The following is a 22,845-nucleotide window of genomic DNA, read 5'->3' on the forward strand; positions in this document are numbered from 1 at the left end:
GCCCCCCAATGTGACACTTGCATCGGGGCCCACAGCTCCTTAGCTACACCACTGCTTGTAGCACTTGAGAACCCAGATGTTAAGAGGTATGATAAATGCATATGCTCTTATACAGAAATTATCCACTTATCTAGGTGCAGATGGTCTGTTCGCTAACCCAAAAGTGTAAAAAAAAATAAAATAAAAAAAATGTAATTCCACATTGGCATTATTTTGCTTAAATTTGCATATAAAGCTAGCATAATTCTGCAATCACTTCTAATGATTTGCATCTCAGTGACCACTGAAAGGAAGGGGGAGAGAAGACACCACACTTTTAAAAATAGAATTTATTTTCATAAAATGCACAGGCTTACAAAACATTTATAAGAAAAGTTTTAAAAAGACAAATCATACAAACAAAATATAAAAACCCTTTAGCTTGTAATCATGTACTTAAAGAAAAAAAATTAAAAAAAGGCCCCTTCTGTGCTCCAGTGCAGCCTGCTGTATAGCCTGCGCTTTCAGCAGTTGAACTATGAATTAGAGGCTTGACAAGATAAAATAAAGATAAAATATCAGAGTGCAGCTCTGTCATCTGCGGCACCCATGGAGTGTGCGGAACAGTCTGTCACCTTCTCTCCAGCATCCTCTGTGCTGGTCTCCAGGTGGATAAAGGACACAAGAGGGGTCAACTCATTGTTTTCCTTCACTGATTCTCTGAACTTCAGAGAAGATTCCTGGGGAAGAAGAAAGAGGAGAGAAAAAAAAATAAAAAAATATAAATAAAATAAAAAGCACTCAATCATTTTTTTCCACTGTTTAAGGGCCACATTGATTTTCATTAGAGGGGATCAGCTGGTAGCTTCTTGCCATCTTAGTGAAGAGATATAGCTCAATGTTCTAAAATCTTATACTATATATATTGTTTGGTGCTCAACTACAGGCACTTTGATCTGAGCAAGTGGGGTACCCCCCTACATGGTTGTCCATTAAAGTTAGCCATATATTAAGCCATTTCCTTAATTTGTTGGGGTGCCTACTCTCTTAGACTATCCATACCCCATTAATAGTTTATTTCATCTGTCAGTCCCCTTAACGATAACAAATATCCATCTCACTCCCAAATCCATACATCACATCCTGACATCTGTCTTCCTCATACACAAATGTCTCAAGCCAACCATCCCAGTACACAGGAGGAAAGTGGAAGAGATGGAGAGCAAGGGAGGTGGACAACATGGGCAGAGAGCAAGGGAAGGAGGAAGACACAGGTGGAGGGAAGGAGGACTGAAGACAGGGTGGACAGGTGGGAGACAAGAAAAAAATTCCCTTACTAAAGAAGACGTCAGAGAGAAGCTCTTATTCTTGTACATCTGTACAGCATGGTGAAGAGTGTTTGGAAACAGCAGCAGTCCAGCCACAAAAATGAGCATTGAAACTATGATCACAATACAGGAGAGTTTTCTGCCAGCTGAAAATAAGAAAATATAAACATATCACTTGTGATCTATAATGAAATACAGTGCCTGAGAAACAGTAGAGATATCAGACATGGAGAAGTTCTAGGCTCTAAAAGCATAAGCCCGCTAGCTGATTGGTGCCCCGGAAACAGGCGCTTCAGGCTGCATAATGGGAGGTCTGGCCCTGCCCAGGTGGGAATTAACCCTTTAGTGTCTTCAATGTAAAAAATGTTAGTAATCACTAAAAATTACATTCTTCGGCTCTGAACAGCAATGCTGTATGATAATGTACAGTCTGTGGGGTTCATGCATTTGGCCTGTAGATGGCACTGTGAAACGACATGACTGCACAAGATTATCAGAACTGCTGTGGTTCGTTGGATCCTGTTTTCTGATAGCTAGAAAGAGGAAGAAAAAAAAATAATAATGCTGTTTCAAGTAGGAAAGTTGCTGAGTACTATAAATAAACCAAGTTAGTTATCCTGCCTCCATGACTACTGAACACAACACATTCGTGAAACATTATTTAAGTATGTAGAGTATGGGAGAGTCGAGAGTGAAGGGAAGTTAAAGCTTAAATTGGACCCAAATTAAAAATACAAGATTTCAGAAATAAAATCTATTTTCTAAATTATAATAATAAATAGCAGCCTTTTTTCAGCTGCATAATGACAAATATAAAATATTTTACATTTATTGGAGGAACCCCTCCCTTCCTTTCAAATTGCCGGAATTTTTCCGGCAAACTGGTGGAGTAGATGGTGTCTGGCAATGGAGGAATTGCTAATGGCTGCCCCCAGTATAACCTTAGCTATGAAAAGAGAAGGCTGAAAAGCATGCACTGAAATGCTCATAGGCTTGAAGGAGTGTTTATCTTTGTATGTGTCCGAGTGGTGCCACTAAGAATTTTTAATTAAAAAAAATGTTTGGGTCCGCTTTAAGGACATCAGAATGAAAGCTGTAATATCACACTTACCTCCTACTTTGGCAGATTTAGTGGTGACGCATTTCAAAGGGGAGGCTATGGAATGATCATTATCTTCAGCTGATGCCTTTACTAATATACAGTACATGTCATTCGCCATAACTGATTCTAAGGCTTTGGTGTAGTTTTCATCGTAAACTTTTACCATTTCAACCGTAGTCTGTTCAAATGAGAACATGATTTTATTCATTGCTTTTATTATGATGAAGGTGGCCACACACACGATACAATAAAATGATTCAATTTTACAGCAATTCGATAAAACAAAATGGATTACCTGAATATACATATATACATATTTATTAAACCTGGTGCATCCATGGTGAAGGGGCATCTTGTGGATTATACCCCCTTAGTATCTCATGCCGCCTTGTACATCTTGTGTCTTCATGTGTCCTCCTCTGTCCCCCTTGTGTCCTCCTGTGCCTACCTCTGTCCTCTTTGTGTACTCTGTTCCTTTGTCTCTCCCTTGTGTCCTCCTCTATGGCCCTTTGTGTCCCCGTGTCCTCTGCATGTGCACAGTACAGGGAAGCCCCAACATTGCGGCGAGTTGGAGGGTCATATTGTCATGCATTCACAAGTCAGGAACTCCCTGCATCTGGACTATAAGAAGCAGTGACTCTCTCCCCCCCCCCCCCCAGTTTTGGGGAAAAAGGGAGTCTTATAGTCCAAAAAAATACAGTAACCTGTTATAAACATTTGTAATTGTCTGACGCCACAGCTTTTCATACTTTTGCTTTCAGAGAAAAAAAAAATGCTTTGTAGTCGGATATGCAACACCAGCTGTGTGCATTGAAGCAGACACCTTCTGCAAATGATTTATTCCAAAAGAGCAAAATCCTACACGCAATGAATTGAAGCTTTTGCCTCTGATATTTAACATAAAAAGTAGGAAAATATTTACACAGCTACTTAGACATTTGTACATTGTCATCTTAGAACACTTGGGTATTGATAGTGTTCCTTTAAAGCGGAATTATCACAAATTCTTTCCCCAAGGTGTTTCTGCCCACACATTTGGGTGTGCTAATATTCAATTGAACATATACATTTGTTTGTCCAGTAAAGATTGCATCATGTGGGATAGAGCCACATATACCCACAAAGCTTTGGACTGTATCTACAAGGCTTTTATTTCATTCCCATCTATATGTCAGTTCATGTTTAGTCATCCAACAATTGCCAACTACACAAGTAAACAAAGGGGTCCCAAATATTGGGCAAAACCCATGAGGTACCTGCTCACAACAAGAAACTTACCGCATCAAAGTGCACCAGCATAATGCTATAGGTCATCACTGGGTAGACATCATTACTCAACATGGAAACATTCTGTTGCATCTTCTCACTCCACAAATAAGAGACTGGTGGATGGATGGATAACCGGATCCCATGATCATTTGATATCACATTCACAATTGGAGGCCCCAGCAAGGCTGGAACAGACAGAAAAGGGTGTTCAGTATCCAAAGTGCTCTTCAATGTGTGCACAGTTCACACAGAGATTTTTCTATGGAGGTCACAACTTCTTGCAGCCATGTTATCAAGTTTAACACACTTCAAATTGACACTGTTCTATTTTGTGAGATTCATTCCTGGAACAACGAAACTGTATAGTGTAGTTTACAAAGGCAAAAGGTCAGTTGACAGATCAATTTAACAAAAACAAAATGGTGCTTGCCACTGTCGGTACATAATAGAAAAAAAAAAGTTACAGATAGACTTTATTCAATATCAAAGTTATGATTACTCCCAAATCAAGTAAAAACAGGTCAAACCCCCCAAAATTAGAACATTTCAGGGGTCAATCACCTGCATGCACCATCGCATACACGGCCGTATCTGCCTAAGGCCACATACACACATCAGACCATAGTCTTTGGAAAATGAAAGATCACAGACCAATCTTACCACCCTTCATGTAGTATAAGAGCCATACTCTACACAGTCTTTTCTATGGAGCTTAACTCCCCATCAGAAAAAAAATCTTTGCAAGATGCTGAACACACAGATCCTGTACAGACACAAAAGATCAGTATCTGCAAAAGATCTGTTCCTGCCAGAAATCCATTCCTGCAAATTGCAATGATAGTCTATCAGATCTGCAGATCATCCTACACACATGATTTAACTGACATTCATCTGCAGATCCGCAGATCTGAAAATCCATCCTGGTGGATCTGATCTGCAGATGAATGTCAGTTAAATCATGTGTGTATGATGATCTGCAGATCTCATAGACTATCATTGCAATTTGCAGGAATGGTTTCTGGCAGGAACAGATCTTTTGCAGATACTGATATTTTGTGTCTGTACAGCATCTGTGTGTTCAGCATCTTGCAAAGATTTTTTTCTGATGTGGAGTTCAGCTCCATAGAAAAGACTGTGTAGAGTATGGCTCTTATACTACATGAAGGGTGGTAAGATTGGTCTGTGATCTTTCATTTTCAAAAGACTATAGTCTGATGTGTGTATGAGCCTTAAGGTGTTATATAGCAGTGCTCTATATAGTTAATTTGCTAGGAGCATAATGACGCTTATGTCTTTAAAGTGACCCTAAAGCCAGGCAAAAAAAAAAAAAAAAAAAATAAAAAATTAACTCACCTGGGGCTTCCCTCAGCCCCCTGCAGCCGATCGGCGCCCTCGCAGCCCCGCTCCGATGGTCCAGGACCCGCCGGCGAACACTTCCGGTTCGGCCGTCACCGGCCGACAGGCATGGGAACGCGAGTGATTGTTCGCGTTCCCAGCCTGTATATCGCCCCCTATGCAGCTATTGCGGCCTCCTGGCCTGTATATCGCCCCCTATGCTGCTATTGCGGCCTCCTGCCCGCAATAGCAGCATAGGGGGCGATATACAGGCTGGGAACGCGAACAATCACTCGCGTTCCCATGCCGGTCGGCGACGGCCAAACCGGAAGTAGCTGCCGGCGGGTCCTGGACCATCGGAGCGGGGCTGCGAGGGCACAGATCAGCTGCAGGGGGCTGAGGGAAGCCCCAGGTGAGTTCATCTCATTTTTTTGCCTGGCTTTTAGGTTCACTTTAAAGGACAACTGAAGTGAGCAAGAGATATGGAGGCTGCCATATTTATTTCACTTTAAAGCAGAACTGAAGAGGTCAATAAAACAAAAGTGGTTCACTTAGCTGGGGCTTCTTCCAGCCCCGTGCAGCCTTCCTGTCCAAGTCCTCCATGATCCTTCATTCTCCCGCCGCCAGCTAGAACATGGAAAAAAAGATACCTGTGGCTCGGGGCGCGCAGGCACAGTTGCCATCGACACGAGAGTAACTGGCGGCAGGAGAACGGAGGATTGTGGAGGACCGGAAGGCTGCATGGGCTGGCAAAAGCCCTAGGTAAGTGAACCACTTTGTTTATTCAAATCTTCAGTTCCGCTTTAAGCGATACCAGTTACATGGCTAGCCTGCTGGTCCTCTGCCTCTAATTCTTTTAGCCTTATGCTTCATACACACTTGAGATAAAAGTCTTTGGAAAATGAAAGATCACAGACCAATTTTACCCCCTTCCATGAAGTATGAGAGCCATACCTACACAGTCTATTCTATGGAGCTGCACTCCCCAACAAATAAAATCTTTGCAGGATGCTGCACACAAAGATGCCCGTACACACTCAAAAGATCATTATCTGCAAAAGATCGGTTCCTGCAAAATATCCATTCCATGCAAAATGCATTATAGTCTATGAGATCTGCAGATCATCATACACACTTGGTTTAACAGACAATCATCTGCAGATCATCTGCAGATCAGATTCAACAGGGTGGATTTTCAGATCTGCAGATGATTGCCAGATATGCAGATGAAGTCTGTTAAACCAAGTGTGTATGATGATCTGCAGATCTCATAGACTATAATGCATTTTGCATGGAATGGATATTTTGCAGGAACAGATCTTTTGCAGATAATGATCTTTTGAATGTGTACGGGCATCTTTGTGTGCAGCTTCTTGCAAAGATTTTATCTGATGGGGAGTGCAGCTCCATAGAATAGACTGTGTAGAGTATGGCTCTCATACTACATGGAATGGGGTAAAATTGGTCTGTGATCTTTCATTTTCCAAAGACTGTTATCTCAAGTGTGTATGAAGCATTAGACTCTGAACAAGTATGCAGCAGATTAGCTGCATACTTGTTTTAGTGTTATTCAGACACTACTGCAGCCAAATAGATCAGCAGGGCTGCCAAGGCAACTGGTATCGTTTAAAGCAAATCTATAACAAAAACAACAAAAAACAAAAGCCCCTCTTAGGGATACTTATCTAGGGGAGGGGAAAGCTTCTGGATCCTAATGAGGCTTCCCCATTCTTTGTCCCGGCAATTCAGCACTGCGACCCCCTAAACAGCAGCAAGGTGAACATTTACCTACTGCGATCCACCGCAGGCACACTAGCGGCTCTCCACCAAGCCCGATTGAGTCTGTTCTACTGCGCAAGTGCGAGTCGCCTGCACAGAAAAGGAGGACCCAGTTGGGCTCAGGTATGTCAACCTGAGCCGATTGGATAGCCACTACTACGTCGGATTGCGGTAGGCAATTTTGCCACGCCTGCACAGTGCTGATTGGGGGAGGTTTCAGGGAACCAGCACTGGATCCCCCAGGCTACAGAAAACATGGAAGTCTCATTTTGATCCCGAGGCTTCCCCCTCCCGTAGTATCCCTGGGAGTGGGGGAGGTAGTTAAAATAAAATATGGCAGCCCCTCATTCTTCTCACTCAGGTGTCCTTTAATGCAGTCTCTTAGCAGGCCTTTAATGAAATCAAATGGAGCTGCATGCAAAGTCCAAGCAAGCCACAGTACTATCAAGCTCATGCAGTTGTCCTAATGACGGCACGATACGCACTATGAGGCAGATGTATCAACATGAGGAGTAGGTAGATTTAGGCTTCAAACCACTGTGAATACAAAATTGCCAGCGTTCTCACACCACTGCCCGGCTAATGCTCCAGACATCATGGATGCCTCCTGTTAGAGTCTGCCTCTGATCCATGAGTCCCTCACCAAGTTCTGTCCTTCATTGTGGTAGATAGGTGGTAAATAAAGTGCTGGTGCGCTGCTAGTTGCCCAGAGATCCACTCACTCCATTAACATGTGCACCCAGCAGGGATCAGCAGGGCCACACGGAGGTCTGATCTCATCTCTGGGATACTTCTGGCTACCTATAGGGTTGAAAGGGTCATGTCTGGCTACCCAAAGTTAGTGTAGATGGCAGGAGTGCAAAGGTGCCTTATAATTTTGGGTGCAGTGTCGCAGCTACAATTCATGGGATCCCACCCAATCAAAATAAAATATGTATATTTGATTCCCCCCCCCCTTCTAATGTTCACACTCCTTTTGTTGCCCCCTTTGGTGCCCTTCACACCCTTAGGGCCATGTAATAAGGGTCAAAACAAGTGTGGCCATCATGATCCTCATACCCATAACAAGTGTAGCCACAAACAAAAACAAAAAAAACAAACTTGGATCTGAAGGCTGGTTCCCTGTATCGGAGGATGAGGGGGATTAGTTCACCCCCCCCTTCCATACACACACACACACACACAAACTCTGGGCCCCCTATATGATCACAAGGGCTGCACCCCTCTAGATACGCCTCTGTTTGGGTGCGCTCCCTGTAAACCCTTAAACATTTTGCCTTGTTAGCCTTGCTGAAAGGGCTTTTTTCCCCATATCAATTTAGTGATTTCAAGTAACTACATCAATTTGTAGTAAGACCAGACAAACTCATCCAGTTTTGGTATCATAGGTCACAGGATTAGGTTGAAGTCGTCCCTTTTGACCTGGATAAAAGCATACACACATCGAAAGAAAGAACGCTAGTGTGTCACTATAATACAGGCACTGACTAGCATTCAGTTTTCATAGTGGCAGCTCTGGAATGATGGGAAAACAAACAACTGTATACTTACTCTGTGAAAAAGGGTTTAGAGTAGCTGAGATTATCGGCCTTGACGAGTCATCATGAGTGAAGATCTGGACTTGTGCATCATAACTCCTGAAGATGTCAGTGAAGTCTTTTGTCAGGTCACATCGCGCAACATTTAAATTGGAGCAATATCTGGTGTTGATGAATGGTGTGCTGTTACAACAAAATTATAGGAATTAAACCAAATTGGGGTGGGCCCGCAGTGATCTGCAAACTTGACTCTCCAGCTGTTAGGGCCTGTTTCCACTACACACAGATTGGATGCAGAAAAACTGACTCCAATGAATGCCTATGGGAAAATCTGCATAAGAAAAATTGTGTTTGTTGGAAACAGGCCCATAGGCATTTATTTATTCAAACTGGTATCAGTTTTTCTGCATTCAATCTGCGTGTAGTGGAAACAAGCCCTTAAGTAACTACAAGTCCCACAATGCTTTATGAATCATGACTGTGGCTGTCAGACTCCCACAATGCATTGTGGGACTTGTAGTTCCTTAACAGCTGGAGAGCCAAGTTTGCAGACGACTGGGGTGGAGGAAAGGAATCAGGACAATTTCATCTTTGTGGGAAGTAAAACAAAACACTTAGAAGCAGGCCTGGATTCACATCACAGGAGCCTCAGCCTATAGGCACAGATGTCCTGGCACCTAAGACTTCACCCTCCACAGACACCTACCAAACTGCACCGCACATATGCTACCTGACCCAGCTATCACTTTTCCCTTACCAGTCATAGGCAGTTACTGGTGCCCCTTACCATTAGGTAGCCGGAGAGGTACCCTCAGTATTAAGTAGCTAGAGGTGCCAAAAACTGAAGGGAGATCTCATCAGTGGAATGCCGAGAGCTGAGTGAGTAACCTGTCATTTACACTCTGCTGATTTTCCATCATCATGCATCTGTAGGCACGTGCCTACAGTGCCTTATGGTAAATCCGGCTATGCTTCGAAGAAGCAAGCAACTTTTTTTTTTTTTTTTGGCAAGTACCATGGTGGAAATGGCAGTAATGATCCCTGGATGAAATCCTTATAGGCTTTATTCGGATTTCATCCAGGTAATTAAAGCACCTGTGCGGGTGGGCGAGGGGGTAAACAAAAAAACAAAAACAAAAATTACCCAGCAGGTGTTTTCTTTAAAGGGGAACTTCAGCCTAAACAAACATACTGTTATCAAGTTACATTAGTTATGTTAATTAGAATAGATAGGTAATATAATTTTTTACCCACCCGGTTTTAAAAGAACAGGCAAATGTTTGTGATTCATGGGGCAGCCATCTTTTTGGTTGAAAGGAGGTGACAAGGAGCAGGAGACACAGTTCCAACTGTCCTGATCACCCGTCCCAGATGCACACACCAGGCTTCAAATGTCAAATTCAAAATGTAAGAAAAAAAAAAATTGAACCCAAACAGCAGAACGAGAACATCAGAAATCCCATCATGCTTTGCACAGCATCAGGGGAAAAATGCCCGGGCAGTTTTCTGTGCATCTAAAAATGAGGCTTGTATAAGAGAAACAAAGTTCTGATGCTGTGAAACGGTTAAAGAAACACCAGGATTTTTAGTCTGGAGGTTCACTTTAACAACTCCTAGCAAAAGTGCAGCTACAGAACCACAGGCCCCAGCGCAAGGGTTTACACCTTGTAACTATTCTTTTAGGTCACCATGTCAGACCATGAGCACCCCCTCCCCCCCTCTCCAGTTACCGGGCAGCAGTGAGCAGATAACAGGCAGCAACTAGCAGTTGTGTGCAGGGCCAGATTTACCATAAGGCAAATGCCTACAGGCGCCTTATGATGGAAAGGCGGCTCACTCTTACCCAAAAGGATTCCTCCTGCCTTATCTATGCAGATTCCAGACAGGATTGTAAATGAAAAGGTTACCCACCCTGCTCTCTGCACTCCACTGACCAGATTTCCCCTAGCTCAGGGGTGCCTCTGCCTACTTAATACTGAGGTGCCTCTAGCTACCTAATATTGAAGGTACTTCTGGCTAGTGGCTACCTAATACTAAGGGGCACCTGTAGCTACCTATGATGTGCAAGGGAAGTAGGGGAGAAGTGACAGCCAGGACAGCCAGCCCACTTGTGGTGTGGTTTGTTGGGGGGGGGTTGTAGGTTCTTGGAGGGAAAAGTCTAGAGTGCCAGGTCATGTGATGTAAATCTGGGCCTGGTTGCGAGAGTCTGAGAGGCATTTCACTGCCTAACAGTCTGTGGAAAAGAGGCCTAAAAGAGTTTAGCCTGTCTAATTCCCCCTTAGCTGTGACTAATCACAACTAAAAATTTAATCTCTCAGCTGTGTCTGCTGGCTGCTTAGCTAATTTAGGCCTCTTTTCCATGGGCAGTTGATAGGCAGTGAAATGCGCCTCGAACTCTCACAACTGCTTGCTACTGCCTGGTAACGGCTTGCTGAGCACACAGCCACAGTTCAACTGCCCTTGGAAAAGAGGCCTTACAGATTTTAACTCCATGTCTGCTTCCATGAAACAGGCCTTAATTGCGTTAAATTACGGATGCAAAAAAAAAAAAAAAAAAAAAAAAAGTATGCGATTGCTGCTAATTTTACATGATTTTTAAGTGAATGGTAGCGCTCATATAGTGTGTCTGAGCCCTAAATGTTTTTTCTTTATTTAGCCACTTGAAGACCACAGGTCAGGGTCGGGTCAAGGCAGAAGCGAGAGAGGCTCCAGCCTCAAGGCGCAGTGTAGGAGGGGGCACACAACTCACTCAGCTATCCTTCCTCTATTATGTTTAAAGCAGAGAGAAATAAGAAGAAAGGGGATACATGGCAGTGACTGCAAGCCAGATAACTAGAGGTTAGGATGCTGGGGGGGGGGGGGGCCTAGGGAGCCTCTTAATCTAATAGCAATCAGTGTGCGACGGCTGGAAGGGCCCACTTTGGTGTCTCAGCATTGGGTGCTGGAGTACCTTGTCCCGACTGCCACAGGTTTACATCCCCCTAGTGACCAGGTGAATTTTCAGAATTCAGCACGCTTCCCCTTCAACAGTATATTGCACATCCTTACAACTTAACACCCAAATGAATCTTACCTCCTTATTTTGTCACCAGTAGTGCTTTCTTTTGGTGGTCTCAGATCGCTGTTGTGATTTTTTTTTTTTTTTAAATTATTATTACTGTAGTCTCCCCTCCCTACCACCTCTAAAATTGGCCCTGGAAGGCGATCTGTCCACTTCCTCTATCCTCTTATAGGCATCAGTCTAGGAGGGAGATTTGACTGAGCTGCTCGGGACAGCTAAGTGTCCCCTGTACAGCGCTGCAGTAGATCACAGCGCTGTACACATGTAAACAAAAAAGGTTTATTTTTTTTGTTAACAGTAGAGATGTCGCGAACCTCCGATTTTCGGTTCGGGAACTTCCGCGGAAGGTTCGGTTCGCGGAAAAGTTCGCGAACCGCAATAGACTTCAATGGGGAGGCGAACTTTGAAAGAAATAGAAAAAATTATGCTGGCCACAAAAGTGAAGGAAAAGATGTTTCAAGGGGTCTAACACCTGGAGGGGGGCATGGCGGAGTGGGATACATGCCAAAAGTCCCGGGGAAAAATCTGGATGTGACGCAAAGCAGCGTTTTAAGGGCAGAAATCACATTGAATTTGCAGGCCTAACGTGCTTTCAAACATCTTGCAGGTGTATACATCAATCAGGGAGTGTAATTAGAGTTCTGCTTCACACTGACACACCAAACTCACTGTGTAACGCACCGCAAACAGCTGTTTGTGTAGTGACGGCCATGCTGGACTACTGCGCAACATGTCGAGATTGCTCTTCCTCACTCAGTGATGTCAGGTAATGTGTGACTTCCTTCTCAACTTTCCATGGCATTGTTAAAAAGCTTACGTTTTGTTTTTAAATTACATTTTCTACTTGTTCAGTACCGCTACAATGAGAATCCTGTGGAGGCGGGCAAGTCTGCCATTGTGACCCCGGGTAATGGGCGGGGAATGAGGGGTTTGAATCCGGTGTGGAGCCTGAGCAACGGCTACCACTACACATCCAAGGAGGGCAGCGGGCAGGCATGCACGCCCGCCGGTAGTGACCAAAAACAACAATACAGGAGGCGGACTTTCGAGGCCCTGCTGTGTATTTGAAATTAATTAACTTTAAATCCTTTAACGGGAATCCGTTATGGGAGGGCAAGTCTGCCATTGTCACCGCAGGGAATGAAGGTTGGATTCCGGCCCGAAGTGGGAGCCTGCTGAGACCCATGCTATAGCTGCCCTGACCGTGCTTTGCAGACCAGGCATCTGTGGTCAGATGGACTCATGAGCCAGCGGAAGACCAACCAAGTCGAAAGCATTTGCCAAGAATGTTTTACGGCCCTTTTTAAATTGTTTGAAAATGATAGATGGTTGTATTTTTAAATTGGTTGAAAGTGTATCCATTCAAGTGCAAGTTATGCACTGACTGCCAGGTATAATGTGCAGTCACAGATGCAGTGAAAGGTATGCAGTGACGGCAAACAGCCGTTTGTGTAGTGACGGCCGTGCTGGACTGGTGCGCACCATGACGAGAGTGCAGGTGATGGTGGCTTTTCAGCCCATATGCTCGCCCGGCTGATGTAGCTGAATGACAGAATAGTGACTGTCCAGCTGATCAAATTTGGTCTGACCACAATGAAGCAACGACCTTATCTTTTGTGTGCCATCCCCACCCGAGACACTCAAATAGCCGGCGGTCATTGCTTCATTGTGATGCGCAAGCCCCTTCACCGCGGCAAGGTAATGATCACGAAGGGGGATGGGCACATGTACACGCACCAGAAAAATTAGTGTAGTGGCCGCTGCTAGCAGAGGCCTTAAAAATTCAGGAATCCGCCTAGAGTCCTGGACCCTGTTTGTGGTGGCGGAGAAGGCAGTCAAGCGACCTGCAGGCAGAGATGCTGTGTGTGGGGACTGACTTAGTCTTCGGTCGTACAGTAGCCCTCTGTGATCCATTCCTCATTCATTTTGATAAAGGTCAGGTACTGAACACTGTCGGGACTTAGGCGACTTCTCTTCTCAGTAACTATGCCTCCAGCTGCACTGAATGTCCTTTCTGACAGGACGCTTGCGGCAGGGCAAGAGAGAAGTTGTATGGCAAATTGGGACAGCTCTGGCCACAGGTCAAGCCTGCGCAACCAGTAGTCCAAGGGTTCATCGTCGCTTTTCGCAGAGTCTACATCCACACTCAAGGCCAGGTAGTCGGCTACCTGCCGCTCCAGGCGTTGGTGGAGGGTGGATCCGGAAGGATTATGACGAGGAGTTGAACCAAAGAACGTCCGCATGTCCGACATCACCCTGAGATCGCTGGAGCAGCCTGTCCTTGCCTGCGTGGACTTGGGAGGAGGAGGGTTACTGCCAGTGGTACCTTGATTGCGTTTTGCAGCCACATCACCCTAAATGCATTGTAAAGCATCATCGACAGCTTGTTTTGCAAGTGCTGCATCCTTTCCGCCTTCTGTTGAGTTGATAACAGGTCCGCCACTTTGTGCCTGTACTGAGGGTCTAGTAGCGTGGCCACCCAGTACAGGTCATTCGCCTTGAGTTTTTTGATACGGGGGTCCCTCAACAGGCTGGACAACATGAAAGAGGACATCTGCACAAAGCTGGATGCAGACGTACTCTCCATCTCCTCTTGCTCTTCCTCAGTGACGGGACGCAACTCCTCTTCCTCCCCCCAGCCACGAACAATACCACGGTAACGTGGAGCAGCAGAAGCCCATCGTGATGGCTGCCGCGGTTGTTCTCCTTCCGCCGCCTCTTCCTCCTCCACAGAAACACCTTCCTCATCATCAGAGTCTGACTCCTCTCCTTCCCCACACGACTCCTCTTCTTCCCCCTCCTCCCCCCTCTGTGCTGCCGCCGGTGTTGTGGAAACATCGGGTTCGGGTGTAAATGTCTCCCACGACTCCTGCTACCGTAACTCTTCTTGTTCACGCTCCTCCACAGCTGTATCCACCACTCTACGCACGGCACGCTCCAGGAAGTAGGCGTGGGGGGGGGGGAAATCAAGTTGCTGATGGTGCCCTCATCGCGACTCACCAGTTTGGTCACCTCCTCAAAGGGCTCCATGACCCTTCGCATCAGTGTCCAGTTTTTGGGCCAGAACATCCCCATCCTCCCAGATTGTGTCCTTGTCCTGTAATGATACAGGTACTGGGTGACGGCTTTTTCCTGGTCTAGCAGGCGAGAGAAAATCAGCAGGGTGGAATTCCAGCGAGTCGGGCTATCGCAAATCAGGCGTCTCACCGGCAAGTTGATTCTACGCTGAATCTCCGCAAAGCGTGCCATGGCCTTGTAAGAACGCCTGAAATGCCCACACATCTTCCTGGCCTGCTTCAGGACGTCCTCTAAGCCTGGGTACTTGGACACAAATCTTTGCACGACCAGATTAAGCACATGTGCCATGCAGGGTATGTGCGTCAGCTTTCCCAAATTCAACGCAGCAATCAGATTGCTGCCGTTGTCACACACCACGTTGCCGATCTCAAGCTTGTGCGGGGTCAGCCATTGCTCCACCTGTTTAAGAGCAGCCAGGAGAGCTGCTCCAGTGTGACTCTCCGCTTTCAGGCAAGACATGTCTAACACTGCGTGACACCGTCGCACCTGGCATGCAGCATAGGCCCTGGGGTGCTGGGGCTGTGTAGCTGGAGAGGAGATGGCGGCACCAGCCAAGGAGGAGGAGGATGACGACAGCGAAGCGGTGATAGCAGGTGGAGAGGAGGTGGCTGGAGGCCTGCCTGCAAGCCGTGGAGGTGTGACAAGTCGGTCCTCTGCACAGCCACGTACTCCCTGTTGCTGCCATCGGTCACCAGGTTGACCCAATGGGCTGTGTATGTAATGTAGTGGCCCAACCCGTGCTTGGCAGACCAGGCATCCATGGTCAAGTGGACCCTTGACCCAACGCTGTGTGCAGGAGATTAAACCACTTGCCTCTCAACTGCACGGTACAGTTTGGGTATGGCCTTTTGTGAAAAATAATTGCGGCCTGGTATTTTCCACTGCGGTATACCAATGGCCACAAACCTACGGAAAGCATCCAAATAGCTGGCGAGCTAATAGTTCCGCCACGCCAGCTGTCAGACGCCGGGCAAGAGGGTGACTGGCAGACATTTGCTTCTTCCGCTCAAATACTTCCTTCACGGACAGCTGGGTACTGCTGTGGGCAGAGGAGAAGGAACTGCTGAAGGGAAGAGGCGGTGTGGAGGAGGGTGGCTGTGAAGGTGCAAGGGAGAAAGTGGATGAAGACGATGCACCTGAAGGAGGAAGAGGAGAAGGAGGGTGGCTTGTCTTTTGAGGGGTGCTAGTTTTCCTCTGCTGTTCTTGCCATAGCTGTTTGTGCCTTCTCTCCAGGTGCCTTCGTAAGGCACTTGTCCCTACGTGAGAGTTGGCTTTTCCACGGCTCAATTTTTGCTGGCAGAGACAACAGATGGCTTTGCTCCGATCTGAGACACACACGTTAAAAAATCTCCAAACCGCTGAGCCCCCTGGGCTGATGGCGCTACGGTGTCATCAGCAGCTGACGTTGAAGGGCATGTTGGCTGTCTGGCCATAGCTGGCGATACATGGCGCCGGACACTGCCCCCAGCTGTTTCTGAGGACGAGCTCCCTCTGCTTCTATCATGGAGTCATCTCCTCCTAGTCCTCTCTGACTCCTCCTCTGAATTGTCCCCCTGGTCATCTCCTCTACTGGGAACATATGTGGTATCCGTATAATAGTCATCATAATCCTCCTGGCCAGCTGCGCTTTCCTCATAAACCTCAACTGCACCAATTTCAGGTGGTACATCATCCACATCCACACACGTTACGTCCATACTATCGCCACCTAACTCAGACGTAGGAGGTAGTGTACCTGCGCCTTATTGTTGTTGCAGTAGTGGCTGTGAATCAGCGATTTCACCACCACCACCAAATAACTCCTGGGAAGTGTCAAATGCAGCGGATGTGGTGCTTTTTGTAGCGCTGGTGGCTGCGGGAGATGAGGTGTTCTGTGTTAAAAACTCAATCACCTCCTCACGATTTTGGGAAGTGATGGCACGTGCCTTCTTCTGAGCACTGTATTTTGGGGCAGGTCCGCACGAAATCACAGCAACACCACCTCGCACAGACCTGCCGGTGCCTGGTGGCCTTCCTCTGGGTCTTCCTCTACCTGGTTTGTCCATTCTGTCCATCTCGGGGGGATGCTAGGTATATGCAGTGAGCTGGGTTCACTCAACACTACAGGTAGTTATGTGCAGTGATGAGGTGGGTTAAGTAAACACAACAGGTAGTAGGTATATGCAGTGAGCTGGGATCACTCAACACAACAGGTAGTAAGTATATGCAGTGAGCTGGGTTCACTCAACACTACAGGTAGTAGGTATATGCAGTGAGCTGGGTTCACTCAACACTACAGGTAGTAGGTATATGCAGTGAGCTGGGTTCACTCAACACTACAGGTAGTAGGTATATGCAGTGATGAGGTGGGTTAAGTAAACACAACAGGTAGTAGTAGGATGCAGTGAGCTGGGTTCACTCAACACAAAGCTAGGTATATGCAGTGATGAGGTGGGTTAAGTAAACACAACAGGTACTGGGTATATGCAGTACTGGGTAGTACAATGTGCAGCTCCCTGTCACACACACAGGTAGTCAGTCACTGAATGTGCTGGGCTGCTGGCAGTGGCACACACACAGTATCAATTAGCAAGGCTGTGCATGCAACAAAAGTGTCAGTTTGACACACTAAAAAAAAAAAAAAAAAAAAAAAATTTGACCCTCATAGTGCATTATGGGGCGAATCGAACTTCCGTAAAAGTTCGCCTGGCGCAGGCGAACGCGAACCCCCAATGTTCGCCGGGAACCGTTCGCCGGCGAACCGTTCGCTACACCTCTAGTTAACAGCCTGCCAGTAGCGAACGCGATTAGCGTTAGGCGGTCGGTAAGGGGTTTATGAGCAGAGAGGAAGTTCTGAGATCAGGTCTGCTTTAATGCAAATTAGAGAGTTGGCCATTTTTGGAATTTGCATTATATTGCTATGATCTATTGAAGAGTGAGCACTTTCTAACCTTTTCCTTTAGAGCAGGGGTGTCGAACTCAAATACAAAGTGGGCCGAAATTGTACACTGGGACTAAGTCACGGGCCAACCTCAATGTGCACTGGCCACCTTCTTCTCTTATAAAGTTCCCAGGTGTCTAATGGAACCTCTCCAACCCCTATGCAGGTGTCTAGTGGTCCTTCCTTCCCTATTCAGTACCCCGGAGTCTGGTGGCCCCCACCCTTCCCTATACAGCTCCCTGGTGTCTAGTGCTTTCCCACTACCTCCCCCATATGGCTTCCCTGGTGTTCTAGGGCTTCACATTCAATATAGCTTTCCTGGGGGTCTAGAATGGGCCAAACATAATGCAAAGTGGGGAAACCCCTTGAGGGCCAAATTTAATGGCTCTGAGGGCCAGATTTGGCCTGCGGGCCGGAGTTTGATATGTGTGCTTTAGAGTCACCATTCAGAATAGAATAGTAGCAGCAGATAAATTTGGCATATCATACTTTAAAAAGACAGGCAAGTTGGAAGATTGATTAATGTGTAAACTTACTAGTCCTTTGAATATTTCACTTTGTAGTAGATGGGGGTCTTATTGTTGGGGTCGTCCCAGGTCAGGATGTGCTGAAAGTTTTTAGAAGATAATTTCACGTTCCTTGGAGGCAGCAGGACAGCTGAAACTAGAACAGTGGAAGGGGAAACAAAAAAAATAATAATTGGAAAATAAACCATTCATAGAAACTGAACATCAGCATTTGAAAAAAAAAATTTGCAAGGTACGACAATCGCAAATATGGCTGTGTAGACAGTAGATGGTGGGACATGCACTCCCCAATCAAATAATCATCAAAAACAATTATATATCAAACTCGTATCAAGTTTTATTAATTTCTGAAAAAAAAAGAATGAAAATATGCAAATAAAAAAAAAAAAGTAAAAAAAAATAAATATATATATATAAAAAAAAAATTACTTGGGATGGCCACCCAGTCACGACAGCCACATCAATCACCACAAATACACCACACTCACACGCCGGCAGCTATGGATCTTAGCAGTTTTGCTAGCAAGAAGCAACAGAGTTCTAGCGACAGCTTGCGTGGTTATGAAAAGTATTGTTGTCAGCATCACAGCAAGAGAGGAAGCGAATCAGTCATTTACATGCAGGGGACATATTTGATATTCATCCAGCTCAGTCCAGCAATATTGATGAATCAATGATCTCCTTATTAGTCAAGCGGTGTTAGTAATGCAGTATCAAGACCAATAGCTAGTATTGTAGCAATTATAGCAGTTCATACGCCTGTGACTAAAGCTTGTCGTTAGAAGTACGGTCCTAAACTTGGGGCTTCTACTGGCGCTTTGTGCCTGCGCTGGTACTCCATCCTCCTGTCCCCGCGGCTCAGTTTCGATTTTGGTGACTGAGCCTGTCGCTGGCCACTGAGCCTGTGTGGGCATCCTTGTTTGTGCTCCCATCGCCAGGAGCATCCTGCACAGGTGCAATAGAGGTTTTCCCATACTGCACCTGCACAGGATGCACCTGGCAGCAGGAATGAGGACACACGCAGTGGCCGGTGACAGGCTCAGTCACCAAAAACGAATCTGAGCTGCAGCAGGGGGCTGGACTCTGGAGGATCATTGAGTAGAGTACTGGAATGGGCACAGAGCGCAGGGGCCCGGTAGACGCTACAAGTAAAAACGGATATTTTTTGTTTGTATCCCTTTAATATTTACAAGGCTCTTTTCAAACTTCTAGGTTACATTGAGACAGTGAGGTATACAGTACAATAAAAGCCCCCCTAATAGTGCCTTGGGCCTCTTTTTCATGGGCAGTTGATAGGCAGTGAAATGCCTATAAAACTCACAAGTGCTCACTGCTGCCGGGCAACTGCTTGAGGAACGCACAGTTCAACTGCCTGTGGAAAAGAGGCCTTACTGTGCTGGTACCCACCGTGAGCAATGTGATAGCCCCATATTGCTTCCGCGTTGGTACGAGCCAATTTTGTGCGGTACAAGTGTGAGGGTTCACACTTGCGAAGGCGGGTTAACAGGGCGCCGGTATAGACCGCAATGTTAACTGCAGCTTCAGCGGCACTATCATTCGGGTGCTTGGCATAGCTGAAACCCAAGGTTATATTAAAGAACTAGTGGACCATTACAATAACGGGCTCTAGGCCACAAACTCCCTCCCCTCCGTCACTGCACATGCGCGCACCCGCCTCCTGGCTCTGTCCTCCTGCGTGCCGTGCATGTGCGGTACACAAAAGGACAGACACGGGGACAGCAGGAAGAGGACGTAGCAACAGGGATTTTATTAGGTCGAAAGAGAGGTTAGTGTTAGGTGTAGGATTCGTTTTAGCAGTAGGTAGAAGCCTTAGTAGAAAAACTGGTAGTATTGTCGATATCCTACTAACTGCTACATCCAGAGACCAAAATTTCCCCAGCGCCCTTTTTATATGCAACTGATTTTTATGCATAAACCAAAGTCAACATGCTCATTCACAAAGGTGTAAAATGACAGCCATGGTGCTCACCACTCACACGCTGTCCATTCAAATGAATGAATGTACAGCTCCAGTACAGTTTAGGCAAATGCCACTTTTTTAACCATATTTTTTTCCCCAACATTTGAGGTGACCCTGATGCTTCCAGGGCTGCTTACTACTGCCCCCCTGTAGGAGAGAAAATTACAATCGCGGGAAGCACCACCGAAAGATGCTAAAAGCTTTTCTGCTTGCTAACAGAAACCACTTACACACACGGTGCAGTCGGGTGTATCTGAAGAATTGCAAGGAAAAAAAAAAAAAAAAAAGTGTGTGTTCTAATTGTCAGGTTTTAACCTACCCTACAGCATGACCTGCATGGAGATATGTTCACTCTGGTATGTTTAAGAGTCTACAGTATTTGTTACACGACTGAAACAAAAAAAATATAAATAAACACACTATACATAGCAAAACATACTATACCTAATAAAGTGATAGAAGAAAGCTGCAGCACAGCTTGTAGACTGATCATCACTCCTGTAACACTGCACAGTTTCAAGAGAAGAAAAAAAAAAAGTCAGTAAGCCAAATAATACACACAGAAGGGAGCTAGACTTGGTGGTGCTAGTTTGGTTGAGGTGAGCCAACAAGTCCATAGAGAAATTCTAACCTGATTGGGTTGTCAGCACCCTCACTAATGGCCCATTCACGTTGGCAGTTGAACCGTGTGCTCACCAAGCAGCAGTGGCATAGCTATGGAGCTATGGGCCCCGGTGTGAGTTTTACATTGGGGCCCCCGAAGCACTCTGTATGTAACACTTGATATGGTGCAACAAAACCTGCCAAGGTCATCCACAGTACTAGAGGTGCAAGAAGGGGATGGGGAACAGTGTTAATGATTACTACTATTCAATAATCTATAGAAGTGATTATCACCACAGGACCAATAAACAGCTATTATTTTGGTTGAGGAAGATCCCCATGGAGCCCCTCTGGCCCAAGGGCCCCGATGCGGTCGCTACCTCTGCAACTCCTATTGCTACATCACTGCCAAGCAGTAGCAAGCATTTACCAGGCAGCAGAAAGCAGTTGCGAGATTGATAGGCTTTTCACTGCCTATCAACTGCCTGTGTGAATGGGCCTCATAGTGGCCTGCTAGTGATCCAATCTTACCATTTCTATACCATTTCTATGCAAGATAAGGGACTGTCCAAGGTGTCTTCCACAGTTGAACTGTATGCTCAGCAAGCAGTTACCAGGTGTCAGTGAGCAGTTACCAGGCAGTGGTGAGCAGTTGTTAGAGTTTGAGAGGCATGTCACTGCCTATCAACAGTCTGCAGAAAAGAGACCTAAATGAATCACTTAATTTACCCCGAGGGCTTATTCACACTACGAGAGCTTTTTAACCTGCCTGGCGTTCTATTAAGATCGCCAGGGAGGCTGCGGGAGGGTTTTTTTTCAATAAAAAAAAAAAACTATTTCATGCAGCCAACTAAAAGTTGGCTGCATGAAAGCCCACTAGAGGGCGCTCGAGGCGTTCTTCTGATCGCCTCCGGTGGCCAGAAGTAACACAGAAGGCCGCAATGAGCGGCCTTCCGTGTTTCGCTTACCTCGTCGCCATGGCGACGAGCGGAGTGACGTCATGGACGTCAGCCGACGTCCTGACGTCAGCCGCCTCCAATCCAGCCCTTAGCGCTGGCCGGAACTTTTTGTTCCGGCTACGCTGGGCTCAGGCGGCTGGGGGGACCATCTTTCGCCGCTGCATGCGGCGGATCGCCGCACTGCAGCGGCGATCAGGCAGCACACGTGGCTGGCAAAGTGCCGGCTGCGTGTGCTGCTTTTTATTTGAGCCAAATCGGCCCAGCAGGGCCTGAGCGGCAGGCTCCGGCGGTACTGGACGAGCTGAGCTCGTCCAGACCGCTCAGCAGGTTAAAACACCAGAGATTTTAAAAGCTCTTGCTAATGCAGTCCTATGGGGGATTTTTTAGAAAATCACAATGTAATAGCTCCAATGTGAACACACACATAGGATAACATCAGCAAGAGCTTTTAAAATCACAAGTGCTTAGAAAAGCTCTTGTAGTGCGAACGAGCCCTAGATGGTGGCCACTAAGCGTCCATCTGAAAATGGCGCATGTGAATAATGGCGCACAGTGTTGCCGCTAATCCGTTTGCCGCTTATCACTATTTAACGTTAAAGCCTTATTGTTATTTAGCGTTAACACACAGAACCCTCTCTGTACCTATCCCTAACCCATAACCCCCCCCTGGTGGTGCCTAACCCTAATCACCCCCCTGGTGGTGTATATTGTACTGTAACTATACCTAACCCTACTCTCACACAGGACCCTCCCTGTACCTATCCCTAACCCTAAGACCCCCCTGGTGGTGCCTAACCACCCCCCTGGTGGTGCCTAACCCTAAACTTGACAGTGTTACATTAAATCCATTCACCGTTTTGCAGTTAAATATTGTATGCAGTTTGGCTTATGTAGGGCGCTATTGATAAATAACGTTAGTGTGTGCCACTATTGATAAATAACGTTAGTGTGTGCCGTTTTTCTTCTTTTTTCCCTGTGCGCCATTATTATGCAGTACTAACGATAAATAGCGATAAGCGTATCTTTTTAATGCGGCGCCATTTTTATGCATAGGAGCTGTGCGCCATTATTCACTGATCCCGGCCACTAAGGATATATTTTTCTAAACGATCATCTACAAACGACTCTTCGAACGAACAATTGGAAATGATTATTTGGAATAATGGACAAAAATCTCCTAACAAATCAGGTTAATGAAATCGATCCGTTTCTTGAATTGATTTCATTAATCTGATTGGTTAGGAGATTTGTCAATTAGTGGCCCTAAAATCATTTTCCATCATTCGTACAAAGAATCATTCGTAGAAGCCCCACATTTCTAAGCAACTTAGATAAGCTTTAAATTCAGTTAAGTATTCAAATGTCCTCTAATTTGAAATAGAGTCA

General features: G+C 46.0%; 1 protein-coding gene across 1 annotated transcript; it reads right to left on the reverse strand.

Moving 5' to 3' along the window:
• Positions 1-353: 353 nt before the first annotated feature.
• On the reverse strand, positions 354-20,611 carry LOC137544981 (interferon alpha/beta receptor 2-like). The gene is made up of 8 exons (XM_068266084.1): positions 20,529-20,611; positions 20,342-20,403; positions 17,926-18,052; positions 8,344-8,513; positions 3,688-3,863; positions 2,419-2,587; positions 1,317-1,453; positions 354-719 (listed from the first exon to the last, which is right to left on the reverse strand). Exons 2-8 carry the CDS (start codon positions 20,388-20,390, stop codon positions 558-560), a joined length of 990 nt encoding a protein of 329 aa, XP_068122185.1. The 5' UTR covers positions 20,391-20,403; positions 20,529-20,611; the 3' UTR covers positions 354-557.
• Positions 20,612-22,845: the final 2,234 nt, after the last annotated feature.

The sequence above is a fragment of the Hyperolius riggenbachi genome, chromosome 2, assembly GCF_040937935.1.
Source record: "Hyperolius riggenbachi isolate aHypRig1 chromosome 2, aHypRig1.pri, whole genome shotgun sequence".
NCBI classification, from domain to species: Eukaryota; Metazoa; Chordata; class Amphibia; order Anura; family Hyperoliidae; genus Hyperolius; species Hyperolius riggenbachi.

Excerpts from the sequence above, each read along its gene's own strand:
- LOC137544981 (XM_068266084.1), bottom strand. The coding sequence starts at position 20,390 with ATGATCAGTCTACAAGCTGTGCTGCAGCTTTCTTCTATCACTTTATTA. Across the intron at positions 18,053-20,341 it reads TTCTTCTATCACTTTATTAG|TTTCAGCTGTCCTGCTGCCT; the intron begins GTATAGTATGTT and ends CCACTGTTCTAG. Across the intron at positions 3,864-8,343 it reads TCTAAACCCTTTTTCACAGA|CCTTGCTGGGGCCTCCAATT; the intron begins GTAAGTATACAG and ends TGTCTGTTCCAG.